Source organism: Budorcas taxicolor, chromosome 1 (genome assembly GCF_023091745.1).
Source record: "Budorcas taxicolor isolate Tak-1 chromosome 1, Takin1.1, whole genome shotgun sequence".
NCBI classification, from domain to species: domain Eukaryota; kingdom Metazoa; phylum Chordata; class Mammalia; order Artiodactyla; family Bovidae; genus Budorcas; species Budorcas taxicolor.
Genome location: NC_068910.1, coordinates 148,224,478 through 148,251,531, shown reverse-complemented (window position 1 = coordinate 148,251,531; position 27,054 = coordinate 148,224,478). Strand labels below are relative to the sequence as shown.

At 40.1% G+C, this 27,054-nt stretch overlaps 1 protein-coding gene across 1 annotated transcript in view; it reads right to left on the bottom strand.

Moving 5' to 3' along the window:
- Positions 1 to 27,054, bottom strand: part of MCF2L2 (MCF.2 cell line derived transforming sequence-like 2) — a 275,208-nt gene that overhangs the window by 114,996 nt on the left and 133,158 nt on the right. Inside the window, exons 14-15 of the mRNA XM_052642999.1 lie at positions 21,021 to 21,198; positions 10,547 to 10,638 (exon numbers count right to left, since the gene is read on the bottom strand). Of these exons, the coding sequence (XP_052498959.1) occupies positions 10,547 to 10,638; positions 21,021 to 21,198 (270 nt within the window). The remainder of the gene's footprint in view (positions 1 to 10,546; positions 10,639 to 21,020; positions 21,199 to 27,054) is intronic.

Here is a 27,054-nt window from a genome sequence, read left to right as displayed (position 1 = left end):
AGTAGCTGCTCCAGGCCCTGCATCACTCCCAGTACCTTAGCCTCTCCCTGGTTTCAAAGTGACACCAACCCACATGCAGTTTTTCCTGAATCACCTTTAATCATGACTTCCTATATCTACTCAACATAGAATCTGATTGTTTTGTCTCCCCTAAATTTTGAAGAAAGACATATTTTCAAAACTCGAAAAAAATAGGCTAACTGCCAAACCTAAAGGAATTTTGTAAAAAAAAAAAAAAAAAAATTTTTTTAATCTCAATTTCTCTGAAGACTATCTTTTTAAAACTTACATTGTAAATATTATCAAGAGCTAATTTTCAATTGATTATTAACATTTTTTCCCATAAAAGAGATAGCAACATCTGAAACAGAATCAAATTAGTTTTTCCCTGAAATTAAGTGATTTCTCTTTATGATTTTAGGAATGCTCAGAGAGCAACTTCATCTCCAACTCTTTTAAAGAGATAGTATCTGGTAATTCAAAAGTATGGCTTATTATATGATCACATTTCTTAAAAAGGAAAGCTGCTAGGCCTAATTCTGAGAGAGAAAATGGAAGGCAGATAAGGAGCTGAACCACCCTCTTCATTATTTATTTATTTTTATTAAAAATATTTGTTTATCTATTTACTTAGCTGTACTGGGTCTTAGTTGCAGCATTCAGGGTCTAGTTCCCTGACTGGGGATTGAAACTGGGCCCCCTATATTGGGAGCATAGAGTGTTAGCCACTGAACCAGCAGGAAGTCCTTCCCTATTTATTTAAAGTATGAAGAGTGATCATTAGAAGAAGTGTTTAAGGTTAAGCCTCTTCTGGCACTGTAAATTAATAATGAAAACCCAAAAAAGCAAAAGAGGTATGGAAAGTAAGAACCTCTGAATAAAGTAGATTGGCATGGCTTAGAGGAAGAGAACAGGAGGGAAAGGAAACCTCCAGCCTCAGTCTAGGATGACCTTCACTCTGTATTTCTCAGAGTGAAAAATATCAGCATGGGAGGAAATAGCCTGCCCTCTCCATTGCTAGAACTACCAGGAAAGGGGAAACGCCACCCCACTGATTTTTGAGGTTCAGTGGGTTCTAATGTGGAGAATAAGAAGGACTTCTGAACAGGAACCAATTAGAGAACCTATCCTTCCAGGGAATCCCTAGCCAGCTGTTCCAACCTATTTGCTCCCTCTCCCAGACATTTTTCCAGCACACTTTTTCCTACACTTCACTGAAGAAGCCACAGTCTAAAAATTCCTTTGGATAAAAGGGGCAGTCAGTCCCTTTTAAAAGATGCCAAGTATTTGCAGAAGGGTTAAGGGACTGCCAGTCGTTCAGCCATGCATTGCTGTGAACTAGCTCATTCAGATTTCTCTCACCTCTGGTCCAGATCAGCTGTATTGGGAGGAAGCTTCCGAGAGGGAGGGGAGAAGAGAGGAGGCAGAAGAGGAAGGCTTTAGAACATTTTACAGACTGAAGTCCTTTGGAGGGGAAGAGCAAGCTTGAGGAGACAGGCATTAGTGGTCCAGAAGCTTTGTGGAAAGAGGAAACAACTAGAGAAAGATAAGGAAATGGGTCCCAGATGAAAACTTTACAAATTTTTCTAGGGTCTCTTGTATCTAAGATCTTGAATTTCCCAGCTAGAATTGTTAGTAATTAGTTCACTGTTCTTACTGGTTAAATTGGCTTTTATAGGTTGCACTAGTATCTAAACATTACTTATAATATTTGTTTATGGAAGGAAATGTCTTCTCAAAAAACTGCAAACATTGTTTTACCAATGATATGCAGGTCTATAGTCCTGTTAAAAATATCAGAAAGTAAGGAATATGTCACAGGATACCTTTCTGCCATTCCCCAACAAGAAAATGTGAAGGAAATAAGTAAGCCTAGGACATTGAAAGGAAGTTGCCCATACATCCCAAATTTTCTCAGGCTGTTTGATTTCATGTAATTTTAACTTTAATGCATACATGTTAGCGTAACAATTCTTTGCCAACAAACGTCCGTCTAGTCAAGGCTATAGTTTTTCCAGTAGTCATGTATGGATGTGAGAGTTGGACTGTGAAGAAAGCTGAGCACCGAAGAATTGATGCTTTTGAACTGTGGTGTTGGAGAAGACTCGTGAGAGTCCCATGGACTGCAAGGAGATCCAACCAGTCCATTCTAAAGGAGATCACTCTTGGGTGTTCTTTGTAAGGAATGATGCTAAAGCTGAAACTCCAGTACTTTGGCCACCTCATGCAAAGCGTTGACTCATTGGAAAAGACTCTGATGCTGGGAGGGATTGGGGGCAGGAGGAGAAGGGGACGACAGAGGATGAGATGGCTGGATGGCATCACTGACTCGATGGACGTGAGTTTGAGTGAACTCCGGGAGTTGGTGATGGACAGGGAGGCCTGGCGTGCTTCAATTCATGGGGTCGCAAAGAGTAGGACACGACTGAGTGACTGAACTGAACTGAACTGAAATCACAATAAACTGTGGAAAATTCTGAGAGAGATGGGAATACCACACCACCTGACCTGCCTCTTGAGAAACCAATATGCAGGTCACGAAGCAACAGTTAGAACTGGACATGGAACAACAGACTGGTTCCAAATAGGAAAAGGAGTTACGTCAAGGCTGTATATTGTCACCCTGCTTATTTAACTTAATGCAGAGTATGTTATGAGAAATACTGGGCTGGAAGAAGCACAGCTGGAATCAAGATTGCTGGGAGAAATATCAATAAACTCACATATGCAGATGACACCACCCTTATGGCAGAAAGTGAAGAGGAACTAAAAAGCCTCTTGATGAAAGTGAAAGAGGAGAGTGAAAAGTTGGCTTAAGGCTCAACATTCAGAAAACGAAGATCATGGCATCTGGTCCCATCACTTCATGGGAAATAGATGGGGAAACAGTGGCAGACTTTATTTTGGGGGGCTCCAAAATCACTGCAGATGGTGATTGCAGCCATGAAATTAAAAGACACTTACTCCTTGGAAGGAAAGTTATGACCAACCTAGACAGCATATTCAAAAGCAGAGACATTACTTTGCCAACAAAGGTCCATCTAGTCAAGGCTATGGTTTTTCCAGTAGTTATGTATGGATGTGAGAGGTGGTCTATGAAGAAGGCTGAGCACCGAAGAATTGATGCTTTTGAACTGTGGTATTGGAGAAGACTCTTGAGAGTCCCTTGGACTACAAGGAGATCCAACCAGTCCATCCTAAAGGAGATCAGTCCTGAGTGTTCATTGGAAGGACTGATGTTGAAGCTGAAACCCCAATACTTTGGCCACCTGATGTGAAGAGCTGACTCATTTGAAAAGACCCTGATGCTGGGAGGGACTGGGGGCAGGAAGAGAAGGGGATGACAGAGGATGAGATGGCTGGATGGCATCACTGACTCAATGGACATGAGTTTGGGTGAACTCTGGGAGTTGGTGATGGACAGGGAGGCCTGGCGTGCTGAGGTTCATGGGGTGGCAAAGAGTCAGACATGACTGAGCGACTGAACTGAACTGAGCTGAGTGCTCTATGTTGGCTAACAAATTCATCTCCTGAGGGATCCAAGATGAAAAACTTGAAGGGCTCATCAATATTTTCCTTTCCTTCCCCATTAAATCAATCCTCTTATTTCTCTGCCTTGATCTAGTCCTTCATTCATCAAACTTTCTTGAACAGTCTAGAGTATTGCTGGTGGGGAGGGTGCAGCAGAACATCTGGACTAATGGGTATGAGCTCTGTCCACCTTCTTTTTTTGCCACTGCCATTAGTAGGCTCTCAACATCGAAATCTCAGCTAGACTGTGACAACTGCTGGCAGGTGGTCAGCCTGCCTGTCTTCATCTAATTTACTCTCCATTGCTGTATCGATGTCGTGCCAGTACACAGGTGCCCTTGTTGACAAAAACCCTCAACCAAAGCCTTAAGCAACCTGTCTTTGGTCTACCTTTCCAGTTTTCTTGGACTATTCCCATAGTAGTTGTGCTCCCTTCAGATTTTGAGGCTTTACTCCTTCCCCATCCAGGACTGGCCTTCTCTGTCTTATCTACCTTTCAAAGTTGCATTTATTCTTTTTTTTTTTTTTAATAGGTTTCATTTTTCAAAGCAGTTTTAGGTTCCATGCAAAAGTGAATGGAAGGCAGAGATCCCTTGTCCCCAGCCCCCACCGTCACCTCCCCAGAGGGTATACTTGCTGCAGACAAGAACCTGCCCTGACAGGTCATAAAGTACTTTTCTGCCCTAAAATTCCTCTGTGCTCTGCCTATTTATCCCTCCTCCCCACTAACCCCTGGCAACCACTGATCTTTTGCTGTCTCCATGGGTTCTGCCTTTTCAAGAACATCCTAGAGTTGGAATTGCATAGCTTGTAGCCTTTTCACCTCGGTGCCTTCAACTGCATCATGTTCAAAGTTGCATTTATTCTTCCTTTAAAATTTTCAGTTGGAGGATACATGCTTTACAGTGTTGTGTTGGTTTCAGCCGTACAACAATAGAAATCAGCTATAAGCATCTATATGTGTCTGATAATGGAAATCAGCCATAAGTATCTATCCCCTCCCTCTTGATACCCCTCTAGGTTGTCACAGAGCACCAGAGGGAGAATATGGACAAACTGAGAGAGTAGCACTGACCTATATACACTACCATGTATAAAATAGCTAGCTAGTGGGAAACTGCTATATAACACCAGGAATCCAGACTGGCACTCTGTATTTAATCTTTAAAGCTCAAATGCCACCTTCTTTGAAAAAACATTCCCAACATACTTGCTATGAACTGTCCCCTCTTCTGCCTTCTCAGTTCAGTTCAGTTGCTCAGTCGTGTCCGACTCTTTGCGAACCCATGGACTGCAGCATGCCGGGCTTCGCTGTCCATCACCAACTTCCGGAGCTTACTCAAACTTGTGTCCATGAGCTTACTCAAACTTCTGCCTTCTAATACATGATATTCCTTTTACCAGAGGTATGTCATTCTGCTTTGTATCATAAATTATTAGAAATAGGTTGTTTCTCCCCTGAAACTTATAAGTTTCTTGAGTTTAGGTCCCATGTTAGAATTGTTTCCCATATGTGACTCATAGCAATAGCTTTGATATTTATTAAATTGAGCTGAATAAGCCACCGAAATTGGACACATCAAATATTTTAGTCAGGTCAACTTTGTATTGGCCAAAGAGCAAAGCCAACAGTGGTCTTACTGTTATTCTTTTTTTTCCATGTAGTTCCTTCAGTGAAAAATACATTCTCATAGATGAATATAGTCACATCCTCACTCTCCTACTTTCTGGACCCTGTATTAGCCTATGAGACCCATATTTACCTTAATACCTTCTTCTTTATCTGAATGGCTTACACATATAGCCTCTAGCCCCATGTGACCAAAAGTGCAGTCCTTATACCACCTGCATTCTAGTCACTGTATGCACAAGTTAAAAAATCAGATTCCTGGGCCCTACCCCAGACCTCCTGAATTAGCATCTCTGTGGCTGGAGCCTGAGAATCTTTTGTGAATAAGTTTCTCAGGGTTGTAGTACATAGGAAACCTTAAGAATCTTCATTCTAGAAACTGATCAGAGAGCTTGGCTGGGCAGCTCAAGATTTGGTGGATTCTTTGAATTTCTTATTATCTCTAAGAATGATCAGACTTCAAAACATCACAGAAAGTGAACAGTGAAATGTGCTTATAGTACACATAGTTCTCTTGGTGAGATACAGGTAAATGAACGATTCTGGGATTCAGAAGAATGCAATGAACTGAATTTGGCCATGATCTGTTATTATTTGGCAAAAAGATACATATTCAAAATTAGGAGAAGCTATTTAAGACCTGAATCTGACCTTCTTTTAGCTTCTTTTCATCTCTTACATAGATTATTCTATGTTTATTATGTTTATAAATAAATATAGGATTAAATGGGAAACTAACATTACTAAGAATCTTCTGTATGCCAGGCATCATGCTAGGTGCTTTCTATGTATTACTCATATAATCTGCCACTTGGAGGTCACTTTATTTATCTGCATTTTGCAGAAGAGGAAAGTTAGAAGATGAAAGGTTAAGTAAATTGCTAGTTAGGTAGATTAAGTAAGTTATAACATAGATAGGTTAAATTAGATAAAAAAGTAAATGCAAGAATTAGGTAAACTGCTAATTTCAGATTACAATTCAATCATTTACTGGATGTGTGAGCCCTGGGGAAACTCACTTAGTTCCTCAGAGTCTCAACAGCATCACAGATAAAACAAAGGAGGGGTCACCTTCCTCACAAATTGAGGACTAGTGATGAAGTCAGGTATACATAGGACCCAGCATAATGTCTGGCCCTCAGCCAGGGTAGCAACCATTCCCTCTCCTCAGTTTTCTTTCTACCTTGGCTTTTTATGCTTTTAAAAAAATTTTATGAAGGAGCCTGTTTGCTCAGAAGCCTGAAAAGGCCTTGCTATTTTAATAGGTGCCCAGAAACACTGTTGATGGTGCTCACGGCCAACAGCGCTTCCTTTTTCCTGAGGGTTGGCGTTCAAGAAAAAGAAACTCTCATCAGCCTTTGGCTTCCTTACAGCTTCAAAGAGGCAGTGATATGCACAGCCCAGGGAAAGCAGCCTTGGTGAGTCATGCTTTCAACTTCCAACTGGTGACATGAAGGACGGAAAGTAGACACTTCACTACTGCCAGCAGCCATAGCAAATGACTCCACTGTGGATTTCCCAGAAACAGTGTCAGGGGGCCAAGCGCATGCCTTCACAGCTGCCGGACTGCCCCATGAGTCTCAGCTGCCTCCTCAAGTTGAGCTTGTCAAGTTCTTGTGAACTGGCAGAGATCCTCCTGCCACAGAACAGGAGACACCTTTTTTGGGAATGAATTCTCTGATGATGATAAAACTGTATCATCATCTTACCTGCAGGTAGTATCAGTGATTCCATTAGCAATCATGAATGATTTGGGTTTAAAGCTTTCCCCCCTCCCCCCCTGCCCCATGAGTATTTCCTCTTGAGGGCAAGGAGGAACGTTTATCACAACCTTATGATTCACTCTCCTACACTGGCTGTGGCTTCATTTCATCTTTGAGTTCCTGGCCTAAGGCTTAAAAGATGTCGGAATTGTTACCTGGAGGCAGATGTGTGTCCTCCTATCCTGGTCATCTGCTTTGGACAGTGGCCATAAAACACAAGCATCAGTGATTGTTCTTGGTGTCATTCAACCTCCTTGTCCCTGTTTTGAACAATCCAGCCTGTATCTAACCTTCTTTTCTAATTTACCTTTTTTCTTACTAGTTTTCTTACATATTTTAGAATGATCATTTTCCTGGTTATACCACTCACCATGGGAAACACTAACTGCATTCACTGATTCTAAATTGATTTCTAGGTCCAGGATTTGGGGCTTTAGTGCACAAATCTCCTATCTTCCTACTTATATTGTTCATGACTGGATTCTGCTTACTCTTCTCATAGCCGTAGGCTTTATAAGCAAAAGTCTGACATGCCACTGTTCTCCAAAATGAGGAAGTTTGGCAGCCTCTGTTCCTCCTCTGCTTGCTTTTCTACCTTGACTGTTAACATATAAGTTCTTGTGAGAAAAGCCCTTCATTAAATGCCTAAACAAGGCAACAGCAAGGGAAAAAGCAACACAAGCACAGAAGGATGGCGATAGCCTGTACCTGTGTCTGCTCAGGAGGACCTCTGCTGTTGGTGATCTGCCTAAACCCAGTGGGAGCAAGCATCTTAACAGGATGGGCTTGGAGCCTGAGTTAAACAAACAGCACAGCAGAAGAAGGAAGAAATCAGAGGTTTGTTGGTTAGAGTTTTCTGAATCCTACTCAACATTTTCCAACCCTGTCGGCCTCTGTCTATAGCCACCTCTGTTCCTGCGCTGTTTATTTTTACCAGTATGTAATATCAGGGTAAATGATAAATATAGCTTATAGAAACCTTTGGCCTTAAATACTTTGAGGTTTTCCCTGAGGAAAGGTGCTTTATTTTACTGACAATATTTCCTTTTTTTTTTTTTCTTTTACAACAAAAAAAACCAATAGCACTCATATTGTTTACAATTATTGAAATAATTTACTCTAATTTGAATTCTTATATATGAGAACCTTTACATACTGACAACTCCCATGGCATCTTTATAAAGTATGGTAAACCTATGGCTGATTCATGTTTATGTTTGGTATAAACCAATACAATACTGTAAAGCAATTATCCTTCAATTAAAAACAAATAACAAAAAAGTGTACAGGTCATAAATATGCTGTCTAAAGATAGGCAAAGTAGGTCACAGAGATACAGAATGAGTTGAAATCACATTGTGAGTCAATGCAATGACGTACGAGTTCAGGTACCCAATCCGGGCTCTGGTGCACTTGACACAGACCTCACCTTCAAAGATGACATTCTCTGGAGACCAGGGTACAGAAAAGAGTAGATTGATGCTCAGTTTTGAAGGTGATCACAGTTAAACCCTTTTTATATAACTTAATGATTTCACAGACTTCATGAATGTTAAGTCAGTTGAAGTTTAATTACATTTGCCCATTTCAGAAAATGTCTGACCAAGACTGTATGATACTATGAATAATTATATGCCAACAAATTGGACAACCTAGAGGAAACAACAAGCTTTTAGAAACATACAGCCCACTAAAACTGAATCAAGAAGAAATAGATAATCTGAGCAGATTGATCACTGAAAGTGAGATAGAATCCATAATAATAAAAATGATCAAAACTCCTTGCAAACAAAAGTCCAGGACCAGAGGGCTTTACTGAGGAATTCTACCACACATACAAATAAGAACTTACACTGATCATTCTCAAACTTTTCCAAAAGGCTGAAGAGGAGGAAACACTCCCAAAGATATTCTATGAAGCCACCATTACCCTGATACCAAAACCAGACAAAGACATTGACAAAAAAAGTTTTACAAGACTGTATGAAGTTGCAAACTGCTTCCTAACACTGGAAGACATGGTGATGTAATACCTACAACTATCAGGGATGCTAAAACAGCAATAACAGTGCCCTCGTTTGCCTGGAATACAGAAGGATGGCTGAACAAACACAGAAGAATGCAACTTTCTAAGAAAAGTCTGCTGGGAACTAGTTCCCACATTGTTTCTGCCTCTAGGAAGAAAAGCCTGTGACTTGCTTTCTGCCTGACTCCTTAATGGTCAGTGGATTCTCTGTTGGGGGAACCTAGATTTGGACACATTAGGAGCTGATGATGAATATGAACTATTGGTGAAGTACATTTGAGCCCACAGTCTACTGGCTTCTGTTTCAGAACCATTCAGTCAGCCAGATATTTAATTTTTCAGTGAGGCAGAGGAAAGGGGACCTGTGCTGGGGTTGCTAAACAGCAATATTTATTCATAATTCATTTTGCTTGGGTTTTTGAATATAGCATTACTTTACAATTGTACAGTGCTTGGCCGTTTTCAAATTTTCTATTGATGTTCGAAACAGTTTCAGGAGGTAGCTGTTGTTATTACCAGTTTTATAGATGAGAAACTGAGGTATAGAGAGGTTATATTGCTTAAACTAGGTCTGCCAGATTCCAAAGCTTATGCTTTTTTTTTTTTTTAAACTTTTATTTTGAAATAATTGTAGATTCACATGAGTTTACAAATACATGTACAGGTAAGTCCCATGAATTTTTCCCCCAACCTCCTCAAATGTTAACATCTCACACAACTACAGTATAGTATTAAAAGCGAGAAAATGACTGGCACAATCCACAGTGCTTATTCAGAGTTCATCAGCTATGTGTGTGTGTGTGTGTAGCTGTATGCAATTTTGTCATGTTCTTTTATATGCATACACTGTTCTACCAATTTTAAATATGAAGTCAGATTACAGGAATGAATAAAATGATTTTTTTCTTCAATAAAACATTATCTACCAACAATCATGTACATTATGCTGTATGTGCTATGCTAAGTTGCTTTAGTCGTGACTAACTCTTTGCAACCTTATAGACTGTAGCCCATCAGGCTCTTCTATCGATGGGATTCTCTAGGCAAGAATGCGGGCGTGGGTTGTTATGCCCTCCTCCAGGGGATCTTCCTGACCCAGGGATCAAACCCATGTCTCTTCTGTCTCCGGCACTAGTGGTTCTTTACCACTAGTGCCACCTGGGAAGCCCCAAGCACGTTATGTACGACCAAACAGCTTTTCATTTTTAGTTGCAATTAAGAAATGGAAGAAATTCTACAAAGCTCATCTCTTAGGAGCCCTAGACTGTGCTATGTGCCTTTATGGGCACATCTTTTGGGGGTGATGATACATATAAAATAGGGAAACACAATTTATTGGTTTATTGATAATTATGGCAGCAGGAAAAAGGGGATGACAGAGGATGAGATGGCTGGATGCCATCACTGACTCAATGGACATGAGTCTGAGTGAACTCCGGGAGTTGGTGATGAACAGGGAGGCCTGGCATGCTGCGATTCATGGGGTCGCAAAGAGTTGTGTCATGGGGACACAGCTGAGTGACTGAACTGACTGACTGATGGCAGCACTTTCATACATGTCAGAAATTTCTATCAGTAAAGGAAAGGTGATCTTACCTTGACTTCAGATTTAGTCTCATCATCTTCCTTTTCCTCTGAGTTTAAATCTGTCTCTGCATAAGGTTCCTCAGATGTTTTCTGTTGAGGAACTAGAGAGATAAAGGAAACCTGCCATTAATTTGGCTAGTTGGCTAATAACTCAGAGCACTTACCCTGACTTGGATCATGCTGATGCAGTTGATAAACAAAGCTTAATTGAGCTGCTACAGTGATTTTCAAAATAGTAGACGAAATTGGAGATGAACATGAGATCCAGAAAAGAGAGTCTTTGATCCCAGGCACTTGATCCAAAGAGAAAAAAGTCATACCCAACACCACAGAAAACATCAAACAGCAACCAATCAATCAAGGTAATGTGGTAAAAATGATACTTTCCATCATTCCCATTTTTAAGGCCCAGTTAAAAAGTTGTTTTCTTCATGAAGTCTTCCTTAACTATTCTAAGCTTCATGGATTCTGTTTATACACTGATGCTTTAGCATTTTCATTTGCAATGTATAACATTGCACTTGATGTTGTTCTTGGATTGGAAGATTGAATTCTAGGTACCACACTCTACTGAGTGTATTCTTTCCATTATACAGGTAATTAATTAGTGATTACTAATAGAAAATTTGAAAAATACTAAAATCTTACCATTTAAACACACTATGATTATGTAAGAGGATAGAAATTATTGCTAACCTAATGACCTAACAGTTGCATTCCAGAACTGATGCAATTGCATTTATTAGTGGACAGGATGACTGTGTGAAGAATCTGCTGAGTCTGGAGGAAGTTGGGCAGGCTTGTTCTTACTCTTACCTCTCAATCATTCTCTCTCCCTCCTCTCCTTCCCACAGGGCACTAAGACGCCTGGGAAATAGCCGTCTTCAACCTCCACAGTCATTTGGCACTAAGATTGGGATTTTGGGAGGAGAAGCCCTGGTTAGATTTGTAGCTTTCTAATCCAGTTTTACCAGAAGGCTGCCCTGGGGGTGATGACTACAAGACTAATAATTAAGTGGTACTTTACGTTCTTACTTGTCACCACCCTTGTATATACAGTCCCTTTGGGAAACTCACAGGATACATGCGATTAACCCAGGACAGGATATGAGCATTTCTAGGTCCGGTGGCCAAAATGTCATCCACCTAAAGTCACCAGTACCACCCGGATGCTTATGTGTGGCAGACCTGATGGAGGTTGACTGTCTTGCCTCCACAGGCCCTCCCAAGCCTCTTTGAGCCAACTGGAAGCCCCTTGATCTTTCTGTGGGTTTTCTAAACATGTACATTGAAATCTGTAGTGAAGTGCACAGATAGCTGCCCCAGGTTGTATGACTGCTGAACCTATTTTATAACAATGGACAACTCATTGGGCTCCTCGTTCTCTGCAACCTGAATGATTCTAGGCATAGTAACAGGAAGCTAGAAATGCATATACTTATTGGCAATACCCATGACTGAGAACCACTTCCCCTTAACTCTGTTAAGTACAGCGGTGAAGTTAAAGGCAAGGACGTGGGAGCAATGTTGCCAGAGTTCAAGTTTTGCTCTTCCATATATGAAGCATACATTATCAAAGAGCCTTAGCTTCAGTTCACTTCAGTTCAGTCGCTCAGTCGTGTCCGATCATTGTGACCCCATGAACTGCAGTATGCCAGGCCTTCCTGTTCATTACCAACTCCCAGAATTTACTCGAACTCATGTACATTGAGGTGGTGATGCCATCCAATCATCTCATCCTCTGTCGTCCCTTCTCCTCCTGCTCTCAATCTTTCCCAGCATCAGGGTGTTTTCACATGAGTCAGTTCTTCACATCAGGTGGCCAAAGTATTAGTTTCAGCTTCAGCATCAGTCCTTCCAATAAATATTCAGGACTGATTTCCTTTAGGATGGACTGGTTGGATCTCCTGCTGTCCAAGGGACTCTCAAAAGTCTTCTCTAACAACACAGTTCAAAACCATCAATTCTTCAGCACTCAGCTTTCTTTATAGTCCAACTCTCACATCCATACATGACTACTGGAAAAATTATAGCTTTGACTAGACAGACCTTGGTTGGCAAAATAATGTCTCTGCTTTTTGATATTCTACCTAAGTTGATCATAACTTTTCTTCCAAGGAGCAAGTGTCTTTTAATTTCATGGCTGCAGTCACCATCTGCAGTGATTTTGGAGTCCCCAAAAATAAAGTATCTCACTGTTTCCATTGTTTCCCCATCTATTTGCCATGAAGTGATGGGACCAGATGCCATGATCTTAGTTGCTGAATGTTGAGTTTTAAGCCAGCTTTTTCACTCTCCCCTCTCACTTTCATCAAGAGTCTCTTTAATTCTTCTTCGCTTTCTTGCCATAAGGGTGGTATCATCTGCATATCTGACGTTATTAATATTTCTGCCAGAAATCTTGATTCTAGCTTGTGCTTCATCCAGTCCAGCATTTCTCATGATGTACTCTGCATATAAGTTGAATAAGCAGGGTGACAATACGCAGACTTGACGTACTCCTTTCCCGATTTGGAACCAGTCTGTTGTTCCATGTCCAGTTCTAACTGCTGCTTCCTCACCTGCATACAGATTTCTCAGGAGGCAAGTCAGGTGGTCTGGTATTCCCATCTCTGTAAGTTTTCCACAGTTTGTTGTGATCCACATAGTCAAAGGCTTTGGTGTAGTCAATAAAGCAGAAGGAGCTGCTTTTCTGAAATTCTCTCGCTTTTTCAATGATCCAATAGATCAAATTGCCAATTTGATCTCTGGTTCCTCTGCCTTTTCTAAATCCACCTTGAACATCTGAAAGCTCACAGTTCACGTACTATTGAGCCTGGCTTGGAGAATTTTGAGCATTATTTTACTAGTGTGTGAGATGAGTGCAATTGTGTGGTAGTTTGAGCATTCTTTGGCATTGCCTTTCTTTGGGATTCGAATGAAAACTTTTTGAATGAAAAATGACCTTTCCAGTCCTGTGGCCACTGCTGAGTTTTCCAAATTTGCTGGTATATTGAGTGCAGCACTTTCACAGCATCATCTTTTAGGATTTGAAATAGCTCAACTGGAATTCCATCACTTCCACTAGCTTTGTTCATAGTGATGCTTCCTAAGACCCACTTGACTTGGCATTCCAGGATGTCTGGCTCTAGGTGAGTGATCACACCATTTTGATTATCTGGGTCATGAAGATCTTTTTTGTATAGTTCTTCTGTGTATTCTTGCTACCTCTTCTTAATATCTTCTGCTTCTGTGAGGTCCATACCATTTCTGTCCTTTAATGTGCCCATCTTTGCATGAAACATTCCCTTGGTATCTCTAATTTTCTTGAAGAGATCTCTAGTCTTTCCCATTCTGTTGTTTTCCTCTATTTCTTTGCACTGATCACCGACGAAGGCTTTCTTATTTCTCCTTGCTATTCTTTGGAACTCTGCATTCAAATGGGTGTATCTTTCCTTTTCTCCCTTGCCTTTCACTTCTCTTCTTTTCTCAGCTATTTGTAAGGCCTCCTCAGACAACCATTTGGCCTTTTGGCATTTCTTTTTCTTGGGGATGGTCTTGATCCCTGCCTCCTGTACAATGTCACAAACCTCTGTCCATGGTTCTTCAGGCACTCTGTGTATCAGATATAATCCCTTGAATCTATTTCTCACTTCCACTGTATAATCGTAAGGGATTTGATTTATGTCATACCTTAATGGTCTGGTGGTTTTCCCTACTGTCTTCAATTTAAGTCTAAATTTGGCAATAAGGAGTTCATGATCTGAGCCACAGCCAGCTCCCGGTCTTGTTTTTGCTGACTGTATAGAGCTTCTCCATCTTTGGCTGCAAAGAATATAATCAATCTGATTTCGGTGTTGACCATCTGGTGATGTCCACGCGTAGAGTCTTCTTTTGTGTTGTTGGAAGAGGGTGTTTGCTATGACCAGTGCATTCTCTTGGCAAAACTCTATGAGCCTTTGCCCTGCTTCATTCTATACTCCGAGGCCAAATTAGCCTGTTACTCCAGGTATTTCTTGACTTCCTACTTTTGCATTCCAGTCCCCTATCATGAAAAGGACATCTTTTTTGGGTGTTAGTTCTAGAAGATCTCATAGAACCATACAACTTCAGCTTCTTCAGCATTACTGGTCAGGGCATAGACTTGGATTACTGTAAAACTGAATGGTTTGCCTTGGAAATGAACAGAGATCATTCTGTCATTTTTGAGATTGCATCCAAGTAATGCATTTCAGACTCTTTTGTTGACCATCATGGCTACTCCATTTCTTCTAAGGGATTCTTGCCCACAGTAGTAGATATAATGGTCATCTGAGTTCAGTTCACCCATTCCAGTCCATTTTAGTTTGCTGATTTGTAAAATGTCAATGTTCACTCTTGCCATCTCCTGTTTGACCACTTCCAATTTGCCTTAATTCATGGACCTAACAGTCCAGGTTCCTATGTAATATTGCTCTTTACAGCATCAGATTTTACTTCCATCACAGTCACATCCCTAACTGGGTATTGTTTTTGCTTTGGCTGTGTCTCTCCATTCTTTCTGGAGTTATTTCTATACTCTTCTCCAGTAGCATATTGGGCACCTACTGACCTGGGGATTCATCTTTCAGTGTCCTATCTTTTTGCCTTTTCATACTGCTCATGGGGTTCTCAAGGCAAGAAGTGGTTTGCCATCCCCTTCCCCAGTAGACCACATTTTGTCAGAACTCTCCACCATTACCCATCTGTCTTGGGTGGCCCTACATGGCATGGGTCATAGTTTCATTGAGTTAGACAAGGCTGTTGGTCCATGTGATCAGATTGGTTAGTTTTCTGTGATTGTGGTTTTCAGTCTGTCTGCCCGAGAAGGATAAGAGGCTTATTGAAGCTTCCTTATGAGAGAGACTAACTGAGGGGGAAACTGGGTCTTGTTCTGATGGGCAGTGCCATGCTCAGTAAATCTTTAATCCAATTTTCTGTTGATGGGTGAGGCTGTATTCCCTCCCTGTTATTTACCTGGGGCCAAACTATGGTGGAGGTAGTGAAGATAATGGCTTTAGCTTATTCATCTGCAAAGTGGGGAATAAAGACAGAAATGGTATGGACCTAACAGAAGCAGAAGATATTAAGAAGAGGTGGCAAGAATACATGGAAGAACTGTACAAAAAGGATCTTTACGACCAAGATAATCACGATGGTGTGATCACTCACCTAGAGCCAGACATCCTGGAATGTGAAGTTAAGTGGGCCTTAGAAAGCATCACTACGAACAAAGCAAGTGGTGGTGATGGAATTCCAGTTGAGCTATTTCAAATCCTGAAAGACGATGCTGTGAAAGTGCTGCACTCATTATGCCAGCAAATTTGGGAAACTCAGCAGTGGCCACAGGACTGGAAAAGGTCAGTTTTCATCCCAATCCCAAAGAAAGGCAATGCCACCGAATGCTCAAACTACCACACAATTGCACTCATCTCGCATGCTAGTAAAGTAATGCTCAAAATTCTCCAAGCCAGGCTTCAGCAATACATGAACCGTGAACTTCCTGATGTTCATGCTGGTTTTAGAAATGGCAGAGGAACCAGAGATCAAATTGCCAACATCTGCTGGATCATCGAGAAAGCAAGAGAGTTTCAGAAAAACATCTATTTCTGCTTTATTGACTATGCCAAAGCCTTTGACTGTGTGGACCATAATAAACTGTGGAAAATTCTGAAAGAGATGGGAATACCAGACCACTTGACCAGCCTCTTGAGAAACCTATATGCAGGTCAGGAAGCAACAGTTAGAACTGGACATGGAACAACAGACTGGTTCCGAGTGGGAAAAGGAGTCCGTCAAGGCTGTATATTGTCACCCTGCTTATTTAACTTATATGCAGAGTACATCATGAGAAACTCTGGGCTGGAAGAAGCACAAGCTGGAATCAAGATTGCTGGGAGAAATATCAATAACCTCAGATATGCAGATGACACCACTCTTATGGCAGAAAGTGAAGAGGAACTGAAAAGCCTCTTGATGAAAGTGAAAGAAAAGAGTGAAAAAGTTGGCTTAAAGCTCAACATTCAGAAAACGAAGATCATGGCATCTGGTCCCATCACTTCATGGGAAATAGATGGGGAAACAGTGGAAACAGTGTCAGACTTTATTTAAAATCACTGCAGATGGTGATTGCAGCCATGAAATTAAAAGATGCTTACTCCTTGGAAGGAAAGTTATGACCAACCTAGACAGGATATTCAAAACCAGAGACGTTACTTTGCCAACAAAGGTCCATCTAGTCAAGGCTATGATTTTTTCCAGTGGTCATGTATGGATGTAAGAGTCAGACTGTGAAGAAAGCTAAGCCCTGAAGAATTGATGCTTTTGAACTGTGGTGTTGGAGAAGACTCTTGAGAATCCCTTGGATTGCAAGGAGATCCAACCAGTCCATTCTAAAGGAGATCAGTCCTGTGTATTCTTTGGAAGGAGTGATGCTAAAGCTGAAACTCCAGTACTTTGGCCACCTCATGCAAAGAGTTGACTCATTGGAAAAGACTCTGATGCTGGGAGGGATTGGGGGCAGGAGGAGAAGGGGACGACAGAGGATGAGATGGCTGGATGGCATCACCGACTCGATACACATGAGTTTGGGTGGACTCCAGGAGTTGGTGATGGACAGGGAGGCCTGGCGTGCTGCGATTCATGGGGTCACAAAAAGTTGGACATGACTGAGCTACTGAACTGAACTGAATAGTATGTATGTATGTATGTATGAGGCCTTAGTGATTTAATATGCACAAAGTGTTTAGGTCTTGGTAAGCACTCAGTATATTTTAGCTACTATTATAGCCACCGAAAGGGGCTTCCCAGGTAATACAGTGGTAAAGAATCCATCTGCCAATGCAAGAGACACAGAAGATGCAAGTTCAATCCCTGGGTTGGCAAGATCCCCAAGAGTAGGAAATGGCAAACCACTCCAGTATTCCTGCCTAGAAAACTCCTTGGACAGAGAAGTCTGACTGGCTGCAGCCCACGAGGTCACAAAGAGTCAGACACAAATGGGCATATATAGCCATGAAAGAATGTTTTCAGTTTCCTTGTGTACTTCAGAGAGGTTCAAAGTACTCAAGACACTTGGCTACCAAGAGTCAGAGCTGATATTCCAGCTCCCACCTCTAAGTGGCCCTGACCATGTTCCTTCCACTGTGAAATATAATACTTTATCATGGCATGGACTCAGTTACTAAGGAATCAGATGAATGTGTTTGAAAATCCTGTTATCAACCAGCTAGAATCCACACTCAGTGGTTAATCTCCAAAACAAAAGCACAGGAGCATTATACAAAATAAGCAAGTCGCCTGACCAAAGTCCACAGTACCTGTTCAGACATGTCAAAGATCTGTGGATCCTAGGATCATTAATTACTGTGAAGTCTTGTGTTTGAAAAGCTGAGAAACAATCTATCATTGTGCTTTGTTTATTTGTAACAAATATATGTCCTTTAAAATAATGAGGGAAATCCAAATAATAATAATAATAATGAGGGAAGCAAAGTCATATAAAGGAGTATAATTAGTTTTGGGAAAGTGACCTATATAAGAGGTCAGGAGAACCAAGCCCTGTTTCCAACCATCCAAGAAGGACGTCTCTGTGTGTGCATGTCTGTGTGTATCTGGGGTGTGCATGCACAAGTGTGTCTGAGTGTACATGTGTACATATGTGTGTGTGTGGAAAAATTTTGGAAAGAAATTCACAAAACTGTGAATTTAGTGAACTAAACACTAAAGTTATAACACTAAACTGTTATTAACTTTTTAATTCTAAAAAGCTTAATATGTGGTAGGAGACAGGGGACTGTAAATTGTATTAAATGGAGAGTTACCAAAAGACCCCATAATTTTCAGATAAATGAAACCTGAAAGAATTTGTTGCAAACAGACCTGTAAAACAAGAAATGCCAAAGGAAGGATTTCAGCCAGAAGAGACAAAATACAGGATGGTAATTCAATAAGGAATAAAGAATATCAGAAATGATGAATAGGAAGTAAATATAAAATTGTCTATATATTTGTTCCTTTTTTTTGTCCTTTCTCCAAATTTTGTTGAAAGATATATGCCTGTTTAAAGCAAAAATTATAACACAATATTGGGGTATGTAACATATATTGATGTAATATTTAGGATAAGAATAGCACAGAAGATGATTAAATGGCATATGCAACTATACTGTTGCAAATTTCCTGTATTTACACAATGTGCTACAATATTAACTCAAAGTAGATTGTGAGAAATTAGGGACACACATGGTAATACCTAGAAGAAACACTGGGGGAAAAACAATGCAAAAAGGTATGTGTGTATGTATGTAAAAAGTCAGTAGAGGAATTAAAACAGAATACTAAAAAAATGGCTAACCTGAAAAAAGTCAGGAAAGGAGATAAGAGGAATAAAAAAAATATGAGACAAATAGAGAAGAAATAATGAAATAGTAGCTCTAAATCCAACTATATCAATAATTACATATTATGTAAAATCAATTAAACACTAATTAGAAGATAGAAGTTAACATAATGTTTTTAAAAGGGGAGACCCAAGTAAAGCTGTCTATAAGAAATATACTTTAAAAATAAAGTCAGAAATAGAAGAATGGAAAAAGTGTATCATGTAAACATTAAGCATAAAAAGCTGGAATGGCAATATTAATATCTGACAAAGTAGACTTCAATATAGGGCCTATTACTAAAGATAAGAAGGGAAAGAGTGATATTTCATCATTATAAAAGGGCCAATATATCTTCAAGATGAAATAATTATGAATCTGTGTATGCTTAATAACAGTTTCAAAATACATGTGGTAACAAATTATATATATATTATATAAAAATATCCAATAGTGTTTACCTAAAATGCATGATTGTTTTAACATATAAAAATAAATCACTGTAATCCACCATATAAACCAATAAAGGAGAAAAATCATACATAGTGCTTCCCATGTGACACTAGTGGTCAAGAACCTGCCTGCCAATGCAGGAGACATAAGTGAGGCAATTTCAGTCCCTAGGTTGGGAAGATCTGGAGAAGGAAATGGCAAATCACTCCAGTATTCTTGCCTGGAGAATTCCATGGATAGAGCAGCCTGGAGGGCCATAGTCCATGTGGTCGCAAAGAGTTGGACACTACTGAGCAACTGCTGCTGCTGCTAAGTCGCTTCAGTCGTGTCCGACTCTGTGTGACCCCATAGATGGCAGCCCACCAGGCTCCCCCGTCCCTGGGATTCTCCAGGCAAGAACACTGGAGTGGGTTGCCATGTCCTTCTCCAATGCATGAAAGTGAAAAGTGAAAGTAAAGTCGCTCAGTCATGTCTGACTCTTCGCGACCCCATGGACTGCAGCCCACCAGGCTCCTCCATCCATGGGATTTTCTAGGCAAGAGTACTGGAGTGGGCTGCCATTGCCTTCTCCACTGAGCAACTACTAGTAACTACCTATATGCACCAAACAGAGCATCTGAAAAATCCAACAATCATTCATGATAAAACTCTTAACAAACTGGAATAGAAGGGAACTTTCTCAATCTCATAAAGTACGTCTGTGAAAAACTTACTGCTAACATATACTTCAAGGTGAACAATAAGTTTTTTCCCTACAAATTGGGAAAAATCATGGATGTCTGATCTTACCACTTCTATTCAACGTTCTAATAAATGTTCCAGCCATTATCATAGGGCAAGGGGAAAAAAAGCATAAAGACTAAACAGAAGTAAAATTGTCCTTATTTACAGATGATATGATTACATTTCTCTACAGAAATATATTCCTATTGATAATAGTTATATATGGTAAATTCCATTTATCATACGGCTTTTTAAAAACATGACATATCTAAGATCTTTACACTCAGAATTACTATATTGTTGAGGAAAATTAAAGAAGACCTAAATAAATGGAACATTATAACATTTATAAGTTGAAAGATTCAACATTGGTGAGATAAAAGTTCTCCGCAAACTGAATTATATACTCATTCAGTGATCTACATATTCATCCCAGAAGAAACTGAAAGGTGATTTTACAATTTATATGGAAATGAAGAGGACCTAAAATAGCTGAAACAATCTTGAAAAATAACAAAGTTGGAAGACTTATACTACCTAATCTGAAGTCTTATCAGTAGGCTATAGTAATCAAGACCATGGAGGATTGATGTAAGGACTCATCTTTTTATTTTTTTCAAAGAACCAATTTTACCACTCTTTTGCTAACAGAATCTTGTTGGCCTTTTAAAGGTTTTTAATGAAGCTTATTTTATGCTAATGCTCTTCATGCATTTATATTGTTCTTCTACTAGACTGTGAACTTCTCCTGGCATCCAGGCATTCAATATTACATAAATTTATAAGTCTTCAATGCCTGTACTATTCCATATCTTATATAATATCTGTTGAAACAGTGACCATTATGCATCTTAAACAAGCATAATCTAAATCCTCATGAGCATGGATGAAACATAAAGCCACAAAACTTCCTTCCCCAAATAACTCACCCAAGGTGGAGGGCTGGCTGATTTTTGGTGACACCCATTTTGGGGAGGACTCAGGATGAGGGGCCACGGGTTGCACTGGGCGAGTCTGTCTGGCTGCCAGTTTCATCAGACTCATTTGTCTCTTGTGAAATATTTCCTGCACGTCGCTCAGCTTCTGCAAGACTTTCTGGGCTTTAGCCTATGAGAACAAAAAGTAGATCATGAGCTGGTGGCTCTGTACTGAATCTGAGAACAGGAGGCATTCCCTTTCTCCCATCTTCCCCTCTTCTCTGAGCATCCATATTCAGGTCATTGCATATCTTGCCTTGTACAGAATTGTGTTTCTAAGAGCCTGTACCTCCCACTTGATTGTCAGCGGTTGTATTCTTTTTACCACTGTATCTCCAGCACCTGGAACACTGCCAGGCACCGAGCGGTTCAGTTCAGTTCAGCTCAGTTCAGTCACTCGGTCATGTCCGACTCTTTGCCACCTGATGGACTGCAGCAGGCCAGGCTTCCCTGTCGATATCAACAACTCCCAGAGCTTACTCAAACTCATGCCCATTGAGTCGGTGATGCTATCCAACCATCTCATCCTCTGTCATCCCCTTCTCCTCCCACCTTCAATCTTTCCCAGCATCAGGGTCTTTTCAAATGAGTCAGTTCTTTGCATGAGGTGGCCAAAGAATTGTAGTTTCAGCTTCAAAATCAGTCCTTCCAATGAATATTCAGGACTGATTTAATTTAGGATGGACAGGTTGGATCTCCTTGCAGTCCAAGGGACTCACAAGAGTCGTCTCCAATAAGACAGTTCAAAAGCATCAATTATTTGGCACTCAGCTTTCTTTATAGTCCAACTTTCACATCCATACATGACTATTGGAAAAACCAAAGCTTTGACTAGATGGACCTTGGTTGGCAAAGTAACGTCTCTGCTTTTTAATATGCTGCCTAGATTGACCATAACTTTTCTTCCAAGGAGCAAGTGTCTTTTAACTTCATGGCTGCAGTCACCATCTGCAGTGATTTTGGAGCCCCCCAAAATAAAGTCAGCCACTGTTTCCACTGTTTCGCCATCTATTTGCCATGAAGTGATGGGACCAGATGCCATGATCTTAGTTTGCTGAATGTTGAGCTTTAAGCCAACTTTTTCATTCTCCTCTTTCACTTTCATCAAGAGGCTCTTTAGTTCTTCGCTTTCTGCCATAAGGGTGGCATATGGCATATCTGCATATCTGAGGTTATTAATATTTCTTCCAGCAATCTTGATTCCAGCTTATGCTTCATCCAGTCCAGCATTTCTCATGATGTACTCTGCATATAAGTTAAATAAGCAGGGTGACAATATACAGACTTGACATACTCCTTTTCCTATTTGGAACCAGTCTGTTGTTCCATGTGCAGTTCTAACTGCTGCTTCCTGACCTGCATACAGATTTCTCAGGAGGCAGGTCAGGTGGTCTGGTATTCCCATCTCTCAAAGAATTTTCCACAGTTTGTTGTGATCCACACAGTCAAAGGCTTCGGCATAGTCAATAAAGCAGAAGGAGATGCTTTTCTGAAATTCTCTCACTTTTTCAATGATCCAACAGATGTTGGCAATTTGATCTCTGGTTCCTCTGCTTTTTCTAAATCCACATTGAACATCTGGAAGTTCATGGTTCATGTACTGTTGAAGCCTGGCTTGGAGAATTTTGAGCATTACTTTGCTAGTGTGTGAGATGAGTGCAATTGTGAGGTAGTTGAGCGTTCTTTGGCATTGCTTTTCTTTGGGATTCGAATGAAAACTTTTTGAATGAAAAATGACCTTTCCAGTCCTGTGGCCACTGCTGAGTTTTCCAAATTTGCTGGTATATTGAGTGCAGCACTTTCACAGCATCATCTTTTAGGATTTGAAATAGCTCAACTGGAATTCCATCACTTCCACTAGCTTTGTTCATAGTGATGCTTCCTAAGACCCACTTGACTTGGCATTCCAGGATGTCTGGCTCTAGGTGAGTGATCACACCATTTTGATTATCTGGGTCATGAAGATCTTTTTTGTATAGTTTTCTGTGTATTCTTGCTACCTCTTCTTAATATCTTCTGCTTCTGTGAGGTCCATACCATTTCTGTCCTTTAATGTGCCCATCTTTGCATGAAACATTCCCTTGGTATCTCTAATTTTCTTGAAGAGATCTCTAGTCTTTCCCATTCTGTTGTTTTCCTCTATTTCTTTGCACTGATCACCGACGAAGGCTTTCTTATTTCTCCTTGCTATTCTTTGGAACTCTGCATTCAAATGGGTGTATCTTTCCTTTTCTCCCTTGCCTTTCATTTCTCTTCTTATCATGGCTATTTGTAAGGCCTCCTCAGACAACCATTTGGCCTTTTGGCATTTCTTTTTCTTGGGGATGGTCTTGATCCCTGCCTCCTGTACAATGTCACAAACCTCTGTCCATGGTTCTTCAGGCACTCTGTGTATCAGATATAATCCCTTGAATCTATTTCTCACTTCCACTGTATAATCGTAAGGGATTTGATTTATGTCATACCTTAATGGTCTGGTGGTTTTCCCTACTGTCTTCAATTTAAGTCTAAATTTGGCAATAAGGAGTTCATGATCTGAGCCACAGCCAGCTCCCGGTCTTGTTTTTGCTGACTGTATAGAGCTTCTCCATCTTTGGCTGCAAAGAATATAATCAATCTGATTTCGGTGTTGACCATCTGGTGATGTCCACGCGTAGAGTCTTCTTTTGTGTTGTTGGAAGAGGGTGTTTGCTATGACCAGTGCGTTCTCTTGGCAAAACTCTATGAGCCTTTGCCCTGCTTCATTCTATACTCCGAGGCCAAATTAGCCTGTTACTCCAGGTATTTCTTGACTTCCTACTTTTGCATTCCAGTCCCCTATCATGAAAAGGACATCTTTTTTGGGTGTTAGTTCTAGAAGATCTCATAGAACCATACAACTTCAGCTTCTTCAGCATTACTGGTCAGGGCATAGACTTGGATTACTGTAATATTGAATGGTTTGCCATGGAAACAAGCAGAGATCATTCTGTCATTTTTGAGACTGCATCCAATTACTGCAAGTACTTCGGACTCTTTTGTTGACTATGAGTTAATATATGCTGAGCAGGTAATTGCTTACTAAGCCAAATCCATTCATGGTAGAAAAGGATGTCACATGCCAACTTACAAAAGAATGATTCCAAAATGAGAAATGCAACCTGAATAAAGGCCCTGGTGGAGAAAAGACTATAAGTATTGTAGGGGAAGGGGTAGCTAAATTTTGAGGCAGGATCAAGGGAACCACAAGGATGTGTGATGAAAAGGATATACATTTAAATTTTATTCTGCAAGACCTCTTCTCTCTATATAAGTAGGAAAGAAATAAACTGATGAAGTACCAGGAGAAAGATGGAACTCAAACATGTTCTCACAAGGGACTATGTTCCCTAAGGCAGAGATTCAGGAGAACAAGAAACCAGAACTGTTTCACCTGGGTTTCCCCAAGGTCTGAATCCAGCTGAAATACGTTTCTTTCAGCATGATGTCCCTTCAATTCTGGTGGGTCAAGGAAGTGGGTAGCTTTCTCTTTGTCATGCTGACTCTGACATCCATCTTGTGGATGATTTTAACCACCAAAGGAGGGACTCAGAAGAGTTGAACCACCATAACCCACGCAGGGTGGTCTGAGGATGCCAAATTTCAAAAGTACAGGCTCAGCACACATCCAGGGAGGTTGCCACATTTGGCAACTGGAAAAAGTAAATTTGTCTTTTCTATGCTGAACCATCTTCTGAGGAAAGAGCAAAGATCCTGAGGTTTGGAATGTTAGCTATGGAACAACTCTTCCCCTATAGCCTAAGGCCCTGTCAAGGCTGACCTCTGCACTAAAATCTGAGTCTGGCCTCATTCCTTGGAGGATCTGAAGGCAGACCTGAACTGTCTATCCCGTACCCACTGGCCACATGTGGTTAGTGAGCACATGGAATGCGGCTAGTCTGATTTGAGCTGCATTGTTTAAATACACACTGGATTTTGAACATTTACTTGAAAAAAAGAACATAAAATATCTCATTAAAATATAGTTAATTATACAACAGTGATTTATGTTGAAATATTTTGCACAAAGGTGGAAGAAAACATTATTAAAATTGATTTAATTTGTTTCTTTTTATTTTTTAAAATGCAGCTACCAGAAAATCTTGAATTACATGCATGGTTTACATTATATTTCTATTGAAAAGTTTTGATCTAGACCACAGATTGGCAATTTTTTTGAAAAGGACCAAACAGCAAATATTTCAGGCTTTGCAGATCCTCTAGTCTCTGATGAATCTGCCAAACTTGGCTATTTTAGCACAAAAGCAGTCATAGATGATAGATAACACATAAATGAAAGTGAGCAACTGTGTTCTGATAAAACTTGATTTATAAAAATAGGTAGCAATCCCTTATGATTATACAGTGGAGGCGATGAATAGATGTACTCCTTTCCCAATTTTGAATGATGTTCATGTTCATGGAACATTGTTCCATGTCCAGTTCTAAGTATAAGTTACTTCACGGCAAATATAAGGAGAAATAGTGGAAACACTGACTGATTTTATTTTCTTGGGCTCCAAAGTCACTGCAGACAGTGACTGCAGCCATGAAATTAAAAGACGATTGCTCCTTGGAAGGAAAGCTATGACAAATCTAGACAGCTTCGCCAACAAAAGTCTATATAGTCAAAGCTATGGTTTGTATGGTTTGTAGTCATGAGAGTTGGACCATAATGAAGGCTGAGTGCCAAAGAATTGATACTTTCGAATTGTGGTGTTGGAGAAGACTTTTGAGAGTCCCTTGGACAGCAAGCAGATCAAACCAGTCAATCCTAAAGGAAATCAACCCTGGATATTCCATGAGAAGGACTAATGCTGAAGCTGAAACTCCAGTACTTCGCTACCTGATGTGAAGAACTGACTCATTTGAAAAGACCCTGATGCTGGGAAAGATTGTCATTTCCTCCTCCAGGGGATCTTTCTGACCCAGGGATTAAATCCATGTCTCCTGCATCTCCTGCATTGCAGGCAAATTATTTACCACTGAGCCACTGGGAAGCTTCCCATTAAGTCGGTTAATATTTGCTTTATAGATTTAGGTTTTCCTATACTAGGTGCATACATGTTAATAAGAGTTATACCCCTTGTATATTCTTGTATTGATCCCTTTATAATTAAAAAATACTCTTCTTTGTCCTTTATTATAGACTTTGTTTTAAAGTCCATTTTGTCTGATATTACTACCTTCTCTTTATTGCTGTTTCGGTTTGTACAAAATATCTTTTACTATCCTCTCACTTTCAGTCTGTGTGTCTTTAGCTCTGAAGTGAGTCTCTTGTAAGTCACATATAGAGAGGTATTCTTTTTTAATCCAATCAGCCATTCTCTGTCTTTTGACTAGAGAATTTATTCCACTGACATATAAATAATTATTGATAGTTTTGTACTTACTGCCATTTCGTTACTTGTTTTCTGGTTTTTGTAGCTGTTGTCTGTCCTTTCCTTCTTTTAGTTTCTTAACTCGTGGTTTCATGATTTTCTTTAGTGGAATGCTCGTGTTCCTCTCTCTCTGATTTTTGTATATCTGTTGTGGGTTTTGATTTGTGGTTATTATGGCGTTCATATATGTTTATCTGTAACTATATTCATTTGTTTCAAACTGGTACTCATTTAACTTAAAACACATTCTAAAACAGCTACACTTTTTTACTGCCCCTCCCTCATGTTTTGTGTTTTTGATGTGTATTTTACATCTTCATGAGTATCTCTTCACTGTTCACTGTAATTATGTTTAATTTTATGATTTTTTATCTTTTAATCTTCCTACCAGCTTAGTTAAGTGGTTCATCCACAGCCTTCACTACATATTTGCTTTTACTATTGGAATTTTTCCTTTCCTATAGATTCTTACTTCTTGTAGCATTTTCTTTCCACTTTGGATCATCTCTTTTAACATTTATTTAGTATTGATGAACTCTTTTAGTTTTTGCTCATCTAGTAAGTTATCTCTCATTCAATTCTAAAAG